At 43.6% G+C, this 13,123-nt stretch overlaps 1 protein-coding gene across 4 annotated transcripts in view; it reads right to left on the bottom strand.

Moving 5' to 3' along the window:
* The window catches only part of tcf25 (TCF25 ribosome quality control complex subunit), a 60,490-nt gene that overhangs the window by 14,590 nt on the left and 32,777 nt on the right, over nucleotides 1-13,123 (bottom strand). For all 4 annotated transcript variants that reach the window (XM_078400861.1, XM_078400858.1, XM_078400860.1 and 1 more), the window contains 2 exons: nucleotides 12,289-12,376; nucleotides 4,957-5,112 (listed from right to left, as the gene is read on the bottom strand). In XM_078400861.1, the coding sequence (XP_078256987.1) occupies nucleotides 4,957-5,112; nucleotides 12,289-12,376 (244 nt within the window). The remainder of the gene's footprint in view (nucleotides 1-4,956; nucleotides 5,113-12,288; nucleotides 12,377-13,123) is intronic.

Below are 13,123 nucleotides of genomic sequence, written 5' to 3'. Positions count from 1 at the left end.
CCATGCACTAAAGAATAAAATCCTAGCCTGCCCAATCTCTCCTTATAGTTTAGGCCTTCAAGTTTTGTCAATATTTTCATAATTCTTCTGTGCGCTCTTTCCTGCTTAATGACATCTTTGCTATAGCAGAGTGATCAAAACTATACACAATACTCCAAGTGTGTAGGAAGGAACTGCAAATACTGGTTTACGCCGAAGATAAGACACAAAATGCTGGAGTAACTCAGCGGGTCAGCATCTCTGGAGAGAAGGAATGGGCAACGTTTCGGGTTGAGACTCTTCTTCAGACTCAATGGGTGGCATTTCGGGTCGAGACCCTTCTTCAGACTTCAGGGAGTCAGTCTGAAAAAGGGTCTCGACCCGAAACGTCACCCATTCCTTCTCTCCAGAGATGCTGCCTGTCCCGCTGAGTTTCCTCAGGATTTTGTGTCAATTCACAATACTCCAAGTGCAGCCTCACCAATGTCTTGTACAACTGCATCATAACATCTTACTTCTACTCAAATGGCCTGACTGAATGAAACCAGCATGCCAAACACCTTCTTCACCACCCTGTCTATCTGTGACATATTTCAGGGAACTATGTGCTTGTGATGCTAAGTCCCTCTATTCTTTCAGATGGAAGGTTGGGCAGAGTTCTGGTAGATGGAATTTAAATGCCATGCAAGGTGAGACATTTTGGGAAGTCAAAAAGGGGCAAAGCATATACAGTGAAAGTTAGAGCATGAAGGAATGCTAATGAATAGATGACATTGGGTTTAAACCCATAATTCCCTGAAAGTGGCCATGCAGGTGAAAAGTGTAGTGAAGGAGGCAAATGGCACACAATCGTCATAGGTCAGGAAATATAAACGTTGGGACGATATGTTGCAACTTTACAAAACACTGTTTAAGTCTTACTTGGTGTAATGTGTGCAATTCTGGTCACCACACCAAAGGATGTGATTGCATTGGAGAATGTGAAGGAGATTCTGGACTGGACCACTTTAAATACATGGAGAAATTGGATAACTCAGGCATGTTTTTACTGGAGTCATGGAATCCTAACAAAGGAGCTGCTGGGTGACCTGAGAGATGCTATAGATTGGGTGGGTAGGCCATTATTTTTCACATGGTATCAAAAGTATAAAGCATTAAGGTGAGAGGAAGGAGTTTTAAAATAGATCTTTGGGTAAATGTTTTTACACAGAGTGGTCAATATTTGGATTGTGCGGCAAGTGGAGATCGAGGAATCTGATATACAGATGGTCCTCGACTTACAATGGGGTTACGTTCCAATAAACCCAGCGTAAATTGAAAATATCGTGTCGAAAACACATATCGCTCGCCCGGGAAAAGATCAAAATTCAAAGTATAGTTTCTACTGAACGTGTATCGCTTTTGCACCATCGTAAAGTCGAAATATCGTAAGTCGGGGCATCGTACGTCGAGGAGCCTCTGTAATTTATTTACGAGGCATGAAGACAGATACTTAAATTGGCAAGGCGTGGAATAATAGGGTCGTAATGTGAACAGATTATATGAGTGTAAATGGGGAGGGTGGGCGGGAAGATCAGCATGGACGTGGGCCAGTTTGTGAGCTGCACTAGCTCAGTGTGTACTCAATGGGCCAAGGAATCCATTTCTGTGCCACATGCACATCTTGTATGTGTATGTGACAAATAAAATTGATATTGATATTGATGACCCCATGATTATGATTCCTTGGAGTATAAAATTTAAGGGGGACAGATAGGATCATGTCAACAGTTTTATTAAAAGTTGATGATAAACAGAATGACGGGCTGATTAACCGCACTCTATATCATAAGATCCTATGAGTTTAAGGCATCCTGTATTAGGACAAGTGATGACTCTGGGATGGAACAAAAGCAACACGCTTTAAATCTAATATTTTCAGCAATACCTTTCACTGAAAACAAAATGTTTAATGGTCCCTTTAAATTGCTAAAAAAAGTTTATGAAACCCGTCGGGGCAGGAAACCAATCTTTTTCTGAAAGTACAAATGACTAACTAAAAATGCTCAGCATGAAAAAAACATGCTGATGGCAAGATGGTTAACTGCATTGATTTTCAGAGGGATCTTAGGATCCATATCCAAGGCTCCCTGAAAGCTGCAAACATAAGTAGATAGAGTGGTAAAGAAGGTGTACGGTATGCTTGCCTTTATTGGTCAGGGCCTTTATTCTATGTCAAGAAGTCATGACGCAACTCTATAAGACTTGATGTAGAGGAAAAAAACTGCAGATGCAGGTTTAAATTGCAGGTAGACACATAATGCCGGAGTAACTCAGCGGGTCAGGCAGCATCTCGGGAGAGAAGGAATGGGTGACGTTTCGGGTCGAGACTCTTCTTCGAAACGTCACCTATTCCTTCTCTCCCGAGATGCTGCCTGACCCGCTGAGTTACTCCAGCATTTTGTGTCTACCTTCTGTAAGACTTTGGTGAGGATACCTTTAGTGGAGTTTTGGTCGCCCCATTACAGGAAGGTTATGGAGGCTGCAGAGAATGTGCACAAATCAAAAATGCTGCCTGGATTAGGGGATATTAGCTATAGAGACTCGATGGACAAACCTGGATTGGTTTAGAAAACATAGAAAATAGGTGCAGGAGGAGGCCATTTGGTCCTTCGAGCCAGCACCGCCATTCATTGTGATCATGCCTGATCATAAAGTTTTCTCTGTAACGCTGGAGGTCGAGGGGAAACCTGCTAGGAGTATGTAACGTTATGAGAGGCATAGAGTGGACAGTCAGAACATTTTTCCCCACTGGGGAATTGTCAAAGGTGAGGGAGCATAGTTTTGAAGTGAGAGGGGCAAAGTTTAAAAGAGATGTGCAGGACAAGGTATTTTTTTACTGAAGGTGTGGATGCCTGGTACATGCTGCCAGGGGTGATTGTGGAAGTAGATGCTAGAGTGGCATTTAAGAGGCTTTTAGATAGGCATAAGGATATGCAGGAATATGGATCATATGCAGGTGGATTAAATTAATTTATCTTTACAGTTCATCATTTTCAACATAAACGTTATGGGCTGAAGGGGCTATCCCTGTCTATGACTCCCATTGAACATGCAAATGTTTTAAGAAATAACATTTTTTTAAAATGGCATCCTGTTTCTAAGCTTTAGTTCCCACCAACTCTATTGGCCTTGCATGTACATAATATAATCTTGTTTTCTAAAACAGTCTATTTTTTTTCAAAATCAACTGGTGAAGAAGAGTAATTTTTGCAAGTGTAATAATCTATCTTGATTTTTACACAACATATAAATATTTACCAATTGAAGTTGAATGATAAGGATGTTTCCTTTCACAAAATGCTGGAGTAACTCAGCAGGTCAGGCAGCATCTCAGGAGAGAAGGAATGGGTGACGTTTCGGGTCGAGACCCTTCTTCAGTCTGAAGAAGGGTTGAGACCTGAAACCTGAAGGCATCCCATTCCTTCTCTCCTGAGATGCTGCCTGACCTGCTGAGTTACTCCAGCATTTTGTGAAATAAAAACCTTCGATTTGTACCAGCATCTGCAGTTATTTTCTTACACAGGATGTTTCCTTTATAATTGTATGTACGGTTCAGTCTGAAGAAGGGTCTCGACCCGAAACGTCACCCATTCCTTCTCTCCTGAGGTGCTGCCTGACCTGCTGAGTTACTCCAGCATTTTGTGAATAAATACCTTCGATTTGTACCAGCATCTGCAGTTATTTTCTTACACTGTATGATTGGAGAGTATATCCGATTATGGGTACAATCTGGCACAACCTCTGCCTGTTTTTCAAATAAACCAAGCCTCAAGTTCCCACTTGTACATCATGGATGTAAACCTTCATAACCAATGCAAGCATTACAGAGATAATCATTTTTATTTCTCTTTTGGATAATATTCCTTAATGTGCACAATGTAAATTCTTTCAGTTTCAGTAATATAGTTGCAAGCAGATATATGAAAGTCAACACATCTGAAGTGTCAACTATCCATGTGATCTAGATAAGCTGCCTGACCTGCTGAGTTACTCTAGCTGCTTTTTAAAAAATAATCCCATTTAATGTGCTGCCTGCAACATTATGCAAAAACTATTAAAGCAGAGCAGGAAAGAACTGGTGGTTCAGGCTGGTCTAAACCACCAGATGCTGGTTTCGACCCAGTCTGAAGAAGGGTCTCGACCCAAAACGTCACCCATTCCTTCTCTCCAGATATGCTGCCTGTCCCGCTGAGTTACGCCAGGATTTTGTGAACTATTAAAGCAGGCTTATTTATTTTTTTAATGTATTTTAATCAGCTTCTTCAAGAGGGCATCAAATGGCAAAAATTCCTAATGCTCATTAACTTGACACCAGTGTGCAGCCAGCCTTGTGGGTCAGAGTAGCTTCAAGAATAATCAATTTTGAACCAATGCAGAAGATCACAGCAGTAGATTTGTGCAATAACTAGGTGGGAGGAGAAAGAAAAGCTACTGTTGTTGAGTTGGAAAGGAATAGGAGCTGGCAAGGGCCATTCCTGATTGTATCAAGAGTGCTTGTTCCAAAATCTCACAGAGGGGGAAAAATGTCTCAGATGATATATAAATAGTGGACATGAAGGCAGAAATATACCAATTAGAGGGAAATTATGCAGCATGTGGAAGAGAAAACTCACTGATAACACATGATTGCTGTGACTTTGATAACCTCTGCTCTTGCTGTCCAAAATAAGATGCACCATAAAAGATGAAACACAAAGATTAGAAGCGACACAGCGATATAAATTACTTAAAAAAGACAAAAAAATAGTGCTGGAGTAACTTAGCATCTCTGGAGAACATGGGTAAGTGACGTAGAGTGGAAAAGCAGCGAAGACCTGTCCTGCCAAGGCTGATCAGTGCCATGTTTTGTCACTCATTGAAGCACACTGCTTCTATTTGAAAACATACATCTCCCTCCATTGTTTCATGGGGGATTTAGATATGTTGAGCACTTACTTATTCTCAGACTCCACAAGTGGATCTTTTGCATCTACTCTTCTTAAAACTTCCTTCACGTTCTCTTCCAGCCAGGTTACGATTCCTGCATCTTTCCAGAGCGTCCAATTTCTTCCGACAAAGAGTGCCACTAACTGCTTCAGTGCACTTGGCTGCCTGTAGGTGCAGGGGTATGTGAAGAAAAGGATCACACGTCAAATGTACAACGAGAGTACTGGAGATTTCTAACCATTTTAATGAAATAATTTTCTTTGAACTTCTTCCACAAGGGAAGGATCCACAGTCTAAATTCATAGACTCTCAATGCGTTACGTCAACAGTGAAGATATGATTTGTTTTAATTACATGTGTAGTCTAACTGATTAGAAAGTAGCAGAAATATCTATTTTAATTAGTTTCACTTTGTTTGGGCAAGTTGAGATGATTAACAATGGCACAGCATACATTCATATCCTATTTACATAAGAAGACTCGATGTTAAAGATTTGCAATTAAACTTTTACTACTGGATAAGCACCATTTCAATAAAATCTTCATCTAGATTTAGAGACACAGCGCAGAAACAGGCCCTTCGGCCCACCGGGTCCGCCATGCACAGCGATCCCCGCACATTAACACTAACCTACACACACTAGGTTCAATTTTTACATTTGCCCAGCCAATTAACCTACATACCTGTACGTCTTTGGAGAGTGGGAGGAAACCGAAGATCTCGGAGAAAACCCACGCAGGTCACGGGGAGAACGTACAAACTCCGTACAGACGGCGCCCGTAGTCAGGATCAAACCTGAGTCTCCGGCGCTGCATTCGCTGTAAGGCAGCAACTCTACCGCTGCGCCACCGTGCCGCACTATCTGGCACATTTGGAACTTGGTGTTGCTGGACTAGCAGATTTCCTATCTGGTAAAGTCCCCCATGGTAGGCTGATCCAGAAGATTAAAATGCACGGGATTAACAGTGACTTGGTCGTATGGATTCAGAACTGGCTTACTGAAAGAGGGTAGTGGTGAAAGGACAATATTCAGACTGGAGGTGGTTAACCAGTGGAGTTCTGTAAGGATCTGTGCTGGGACCACTGCTGTTTGAGATATACCAAAATTACTTGAATATAAACATAGATGAGTTGGTTAGTAACTTTGCAGACAACACCAAGATTGCTGGGGTCGTGGACAATGAGGAAGGGTGTCACAGTATACAGTGGGATATAGATCAACTACAGAAATGGGTGGAGAAATTGGACATGGGTGTTTAATCCAAAATAAGTGTGAGGTGTTGCACTTTGGGAGGTCGAATGTGAGGGGAATGGCGAGACCCTTAACAGCATCAGAAGAACAAATGTGCCGGGAGATTGCAGACAGCTGCAGGTTAAATAAGGTTGTTGGAGTAGGGGATTTTAACTTTCCAAATATAGACTGGGAAAATCATAGTGTGAAGGGTTCAGATGGGGTGCAATAGACAATAGGTGCAGGAGTAGGCCATTCGGCCCTTCGAGCCAGCACCGCCATTCAATGTGATCATGGCTGATCATTCTCAATCAGTACCCCGTTCCTGCCTTCTCCCTATACCCCCTGACTCCGCTATCCTTAAGAGCTCTATCTAGCTCTCTCTTGAATGCATTCAGAGAATTGGCCTCCACTGCCTTCTCAGGCAGAGAATTTCACAGAGTCACAACTCTCTGACTGAAAAAGTTTTTCCTCATCTCCGTTCTAAATGGTCTACCCCTTATTCTTAAACTGTGGCCCCTTGTTCTGGACTCCCCCAACATTGGGAACATGTTTCCTGCCTCTGCGGGCGGCACGGTGGCGCAGTGGTAGTTGCTGCCTTACAGCGAATGCAGCGCCGGAGACTCAGGTTCGCTCCTGACTACGGGCGCCGTCTGTATGGAGTTTGTACGTTCTCCCCGTGACCTGCGTGTGTTTTCTCCGAGATCTTCGGTTTCCTACCACACTCCAAAGACGTACAGGTATGTAGGTTAATTGGCTGGGCAAATGTAAAAAAATTGTCCCTAGTGAGTGTAGGATAGTGTTAATGTGCGGGGATCGCTGGGCAGCATGGACCCGGTGGGCCGAAGGGCCTGTTTCTGCGCTGTATCTCTAAATCTAAAAAAAATCTAACGTGTCCAACCCCTTAATAATCTTATACGTTTCGATAAGATCCCCTCTCATCCTTCTAAATTCCAATTCCTCAAAAGTGTTCAGGAGAGTTTTCTTAAGCAGTATGTGGGCCTTTCCCCACACATGAGAGGGCAACGCTTGATCTAGCAATGGGAAATTGGGAAGGGCAAGTTAATGAAGTGTGTGTAGAGGAGCCTTTTGGGACCAGTGACCACAGTTCGATTTGGTTTAAGATAGTTATGGATTTGGACAGAGAGGGTCCATGTGTTAAAATGCTCAACTGGGGAAAGGCCAACTTTGAGGGTATGAGAGAAGGTCTCGCTCAAGTTGACTGGAACAGGTTATTTGAGGGGAAAGGAACATCGGCCAAGTGGGATGTTTTTAATGTGTATGTCCCCGTTAGAGTGAAGGGCAAAGCAGGCAAATGTAAGGAAGCTTGGCTGAAATTGAGACGTTAGTTATAAACAAGAAGGATGCATGGGACAGGTATAGGTAGCTGGGATCAAGTGCATCCCTGGAGGAGTTTCGCGAACTAAGGAGTAAACTGAAAAAGGAAATCAGAAGGGCAAAAAGGGGCCAGGAGATAGCTCTGGCGGGTTGCATTAAGGACAATCCCAAAAGATTTTATAAATACATAAGGGGGAAAAGGGTAACTAGAGAGAGAGTGGGACCTCTGAGGAATCAAAGTGGTCACCTCTGTGTGGAGCCACAGGAGATGGGCAAGGTCCTCAATGAGTATTTCTTCTCTGTATTTACTAAGGAGAAAGACAGTAGGACGGAGGAAATTGGAGTAGTCAGTGGAAGTGTCTTGAGAGCAGTCAGAGTTACCGTCGAAGAAGTACTGAAGGTACTGTCGTGTTTGAAGGTAGACAAATGTCTAGGGCCTGATCAGATATATCCGAGGACATTGCGGGAAATTAGAGAGGAAATTGTGGGAGCTCTGATTGAAATCTACGAGTTGTCCTTAAATACAGGAGGGGTGTTGGAAGACTGGAGGGTGGCAAATGTTGTGCCTCTATTCGAGAAGGGCTGCAGGGAAAATGCTGGGAACTATAACTTCTGTGAGCTGAACATCTGTAGTTGGTAAGTTACTGGAGAGTATTCTGAGGGATAGGTTATACAGGTATTTGGATGGGCAAGGGCTGATTAGGAACAGTCGGCATGGTTTTGTATGTGGGAGGTCGTGTCTCACAAATCTGATTGATTTTTTTGAAGACGTGACCATAAAGGTTGATGAGGGCAGAGCTGTAGATGTTGTGTACATGGGCTTCAGTTAGGCATTCGACAAGGTTCCACATGGTAGGCTGCTCTGAAAGGTTAGATCGCATGGGATCCAAGGAGGGATAGCTGAATGGATAGCAAATTGGCTCCATGGAAGGAAGCAGAGGGTGATGGTGGAAGGTTGCTTCTCGGGCTGGAGGCCTGTGACTAGTGGTGTGCCTCAGGGTTTGGTGCTAGGCCCGTTACTGTTTGTGATCTACATCAATGATTTGGATGAGAACATACAGGGCAAGATTAGCAAGTATGCTGATGATACAAAAGTTAGTGGTATTGCAGATCGTGAAGATGGTTGTGAATGATTGTAGCAGGATCTGGATCGATTGGCCAGGTGGGCATAGGAATGGTTGATGGAATTTAATACAGAGGTGCAAGGTGTTGCATTTTGGGACGTTGAACAAGGGTAGGACCCACACAGTAGACGGTAGGCCTCTGGGTAGTGTTGTAGAGCAGAGGGATCTAGGAGTACAGGTGCATGGTTCCTTGAAGGTCAAGTGGCAGATAGATAAGGTGGTCAAAAAGGCTTTTGGCCTTAATCAGTCAGAGTATTGAGTATAGAAGTTGGGAGGTCATGTTGCAGTTGTATAAGACGTTGGTGAGACCGCATTTAGAATATTGTGTTCAGTTCTGGGCACCATGTTAAGATAGTCAAGCTTGAAAGGGTTCAGAAAAGATTTACAAGGATGTTGCCAGGACTAGAGGGCGTGAGCTCTAGGGAGAGGTTGAGTAGGCTGGATCTCCATTCCATGGAGCGCAGGAGGATGAGGGGAGATCTTATAGTGGTGTACAAAATCATGAGAGGAATAGATCGGGTAGATGCACAGAGTCTTTTGCCCAGAGTAGGGGAATCGAGGACCAGAGGACATAGGTTCAAGGTGAAGAGGAAAAGATTTAATAGGGGTAGCCTTTTCACACAAAGGGTGGTGGGTGTATGGAACAAGCTGCAGAGGAGGTAGTTGAGGCTGGGACTATCCCATTGTTTAAGAAACAATTAGACAGGTACATGGATAGGACAGGTTTGGAGGGTTATGGACCTAGCGCAGGCAAGTGGGACCAGTGTAGCTGGGACATTGTTGGCCGGTGTGGGCGAGTTGGGCCGAAGGGCCTGTTTCCACACTAGATCCCTCGATGTATAGAGGGATCTAGGGGTGCGTCCATAACTCCCTGAAAGTGGCAACACATGGATGGAGTGATAAAGATGGAATGCATGCTTTTACTACTGGTGCTGGTGCATTGAGTATTAAGAATCAGGAGGTCATGATGCAGCTTTATAGGACTTTGGCTAGGCGCATCTGGAACATTGCATGCGGTTCTGGTTGCTGCCTCATTGCAGGAAGGAGATGGAGGCTTTGAAAGGTGCGCAGAGGAGGTATACCAGAATGGTGTCTACATTAGAGGGCATTAGCTTCAGGGATGTGTTAATCAGACTTGGATTTTTTTCTCTGGAGCACAGGAGGTTGCAAGGAAATCTGACAGAAGTATATGAAATTATGAGAGACATAGATAGGGTAGACAGTCTAAACCTTTTTCACAGGATGGAAAAATCAAATACTAAAGGGCATAGCTTTAAGGTGAGTTGGGCAGGGATTAAAGTTATTTTTTTTACACAGAGGGATGGCGGTTTGGGCATATACAACAGTGGGATGAAGGGACTGTCATATGAGGAAAGATTGGAAAGACTGGGCTGGAGTTTAGAAGGATGAGAAGATGAAGGATGATGAGAGGAGATCTTATAGAAACATATAAAATTATAAAAGGACTAGACAAGCTAGATGCAGGAGAAATGTTCCCAATGTTGGGCTAGTCCAGAACCAGGGGCCACAGACTAAGAATAAAGGGGAGGCCATTTAAAACTGAGGTGAGAAGAAACTTTTTCACCCAGAGAGTTGTGAATTTGTGGAATTCTCTGCCACAGAAGGCAGTGGAGGCCAATTCACTGGATGAATTGAAAAGAGAGTTAGATAGAGCTTTAGGGGCTAGTGGAATCAAGGGATATGGGGAGAAGGCACGCACGGGTTACTGATTGTGGATGATCAGCCATGATCACAATGGCTCGAAGGGCCAAATGGCCTCCTCCTGCACATATTTTCTATGTTTCTATAGCATTTAAGACTTTTGGATAGGCATACGGATATGCAGGATATGGCAGGATATGGATTATGTGCAGGCAGATAAGAGTTGGTCTTGGCATAAAATTCGGCAGACATTATGGGCCGAAGGGATTGTTCTTGTGCTGTACTGTTTTATATTCTATGATGTAATTTTATTGGTCGGGCCTTTAGTTTAAAAGAACATTTTCTATTCACATCCTTTTAAAAAAGGTTATACAGCAACATTTCAGTGAACCAATATGTTTCAAGGGACTGCAATGAATGACCATAAAGTTTGCAGATGACTCAAAAGTGGGTGTTATAGTAGATAGTGAAGATGGCCATCCAAAATTACAGCAGTATCTTGATCAGCTGGGCAAGGTGTTCCATTTTGGGAAATCGAACCATGTTAGGACCATCACAGTGAATGGCTGGACCATGTTACAGTGCAGAGGGTTCCAGATGTGTAGGTACATAGTTCCTGGAAAGTGGCATCACAGGTAGACAGGGTGATCAAAAATCCTTTTGGTGCATTGGCCATCATCAATCAGGGGATTGAGTATAGAGGTTGGGATGTCATGTTACAGTTCTACAAGTTGGTGAGGCTGCATTTGGAGTATTGTGTTCAGTTTTGTTCACCCAGCTGCAGGAAGGATGTTGTATAAGAAAATAACTGCAGATGCTGGTACAAATCGAAGGTATTTATTTCACAAAATGCTGGAGTAACTCAGCAGGTCAGGCAGCATCTCAGGAGAGAAGGAATGGGTGATGTTTCGGGTCGAGACCCTTCTTCAGACTGATGTCAGGGGGGGCGGGACAAAGGAAGGATATAGGTGGAGACAGGAAGATAGAGGGAGAACTGGGAAGGGGAGGGGAAGAGAGGGACAGAGGAACTATCTAAAGTTGGAGAAGTCAATGTTCATACCGCTGGGCAGGAAGGATGTTGCTATGTTGGAAAGAGTGCAGAGAGAATTTATGAGGGTGTTGGCAGGACTTGAGGGTCCACACTATGGGGAGAGTTTGGATAGGCTAGGACTTTATTCTTTGAAGTGCAAGAGGCAGAGGAGTGATGTTAGAGAGGTGTATTACATCATGAGGGGAATAGATAGGGTAAATGCACAGTCTTCTACCCGGAGTAGACACAGGTTTAAGCTGAAAGGGGAAATATGTAATAGGACCCTGAGGAGTAACCTTTCCGAGATGGTGGTGGCTATATGGAACAAGCTGCCAGAGGCGGTAGATGAGGCATTTAAAGGGCATTTGGACAGGTATATAGATAGGAAAGGTTTAGAGGGATATGCGTTTAACAGGACTGCAGGAGAACGTTTCGGGTCGAGACCCTTCATCAGACTGATGTCAGGGGGCGGGACAAAGGAAGGATATAGGTGGAGACAGGAAGACAGTGGGAGATCTGGGAAGGGGAGGGGAAGAGAGGGACAGAGGAGCTATCTAAAGTTGGAGAAGTCAATGTTCATACCACTGGGCTGCAAGCTGCCCAGGCGAAATATGAGGTGCTGTTCCTCCATGACCTGCTGAGTTACTCCAGCATTTTGTGAATAAATGCATTTAACAGGATAGACACAAAATGCTGGAGTAACTCAGCGGGACAGGCAGCATCTCTGGAGAGAAGGAATGGGTGAACGTTTCGAATCGAGACCCTTCTTCAGACGGGGGCAGGTGAGACTAGCATAGATGGGGCATCTTGGTCTGCATGCGCAAGTCGGGCCTGTTTCCGTGCTGTATGACAATGAACAGAACTGCAGGCCTGACGAGTGGATGATCAGAGCTTTCCTGTACACAGAAGCTTATCACAACACCACAAGTTTTACAATGTAAATCAATGCGAATACCTTATTTGTACTTCATATCCAAAAAATTTATGCGATAGCACGGCTTGGTCTGCCTGTACACTACATTTATCCAGCAATGGCATCAGTACTAGAAATGAAAATTAAGAACTGGTTACATCATTGTTTTTGACACAACCATATTTTCCAAGGAGGCGGTTCCCAAATACACTTTTAACTGAAATAGTAACAGTAAAATAGATGAAATATTTCTTTGTTCCTGTTATGAAAATTATTAACCATGTGCTAAGAGAACAGGTAAAACGACACTGTTGGTCTTTAACATAACATTTGGTTACGTGCCCCTGCTGTGTTACTCACCAAGACCACACTCACAGTACACTGACTTCACCTTTAACTCCATGTCCCTGATTCCCTTAATACTCAAAAACCTATTCATCTCAGCTTTGAATATATTGAGTGGTCATGCTTCCACCATCCCTCTGAATACAGAATTGCAAACATTCACTACTCACAAGAAGAAGAAATGTCTTGTTAAGTTGGTCCTGACCCCTTACTTTAAGATTATTATCCCTGGTTCTAGTCAACCCCATCATATCCAAATTCACCCCAGAATAATTTTGTTTCTCTCTTCTTATAAATACCAGAGTTTGGGCCCAATCGTCTTAATGTCTCATCATGGGACAATATCCCATCAACCAATCTAGTGAACCTTCATGACACACCATCCATCACCTTTATTCTTTCTGAGAAAGGGAGGCACGATCTTTTAGCTTAGTTGAGAGATACAGAGTGGAAACAGGCCCTTTGGCCCACCGAGTCCACACTGATCACCCGTACCGTTCTATCCTACACACGAGGGGACAATTTACAGAAG

The sequence above is a fragment of the Rhinoraja longicauda genome, chromosome 6 (assembly GCF_053455715.1).
Source record: "Rhinoraja longicauda isolate Sanriku21f chromosome 6, sRhiLon1.1, whole genome shotgun sequence".
In the NCBI taxonomy this organism is placed as follows: Eukaryota; Metazoa; Chordata; class Chondrichthyes; order Rajiformes; family Arhynchobatidae; genus Rhinoraja; species Rhinoraja longicauda.
Note: the sequence above shows the minus strand (reverse complement) of the source record. Positions and strands in the feature narration are given on the sequence as shown.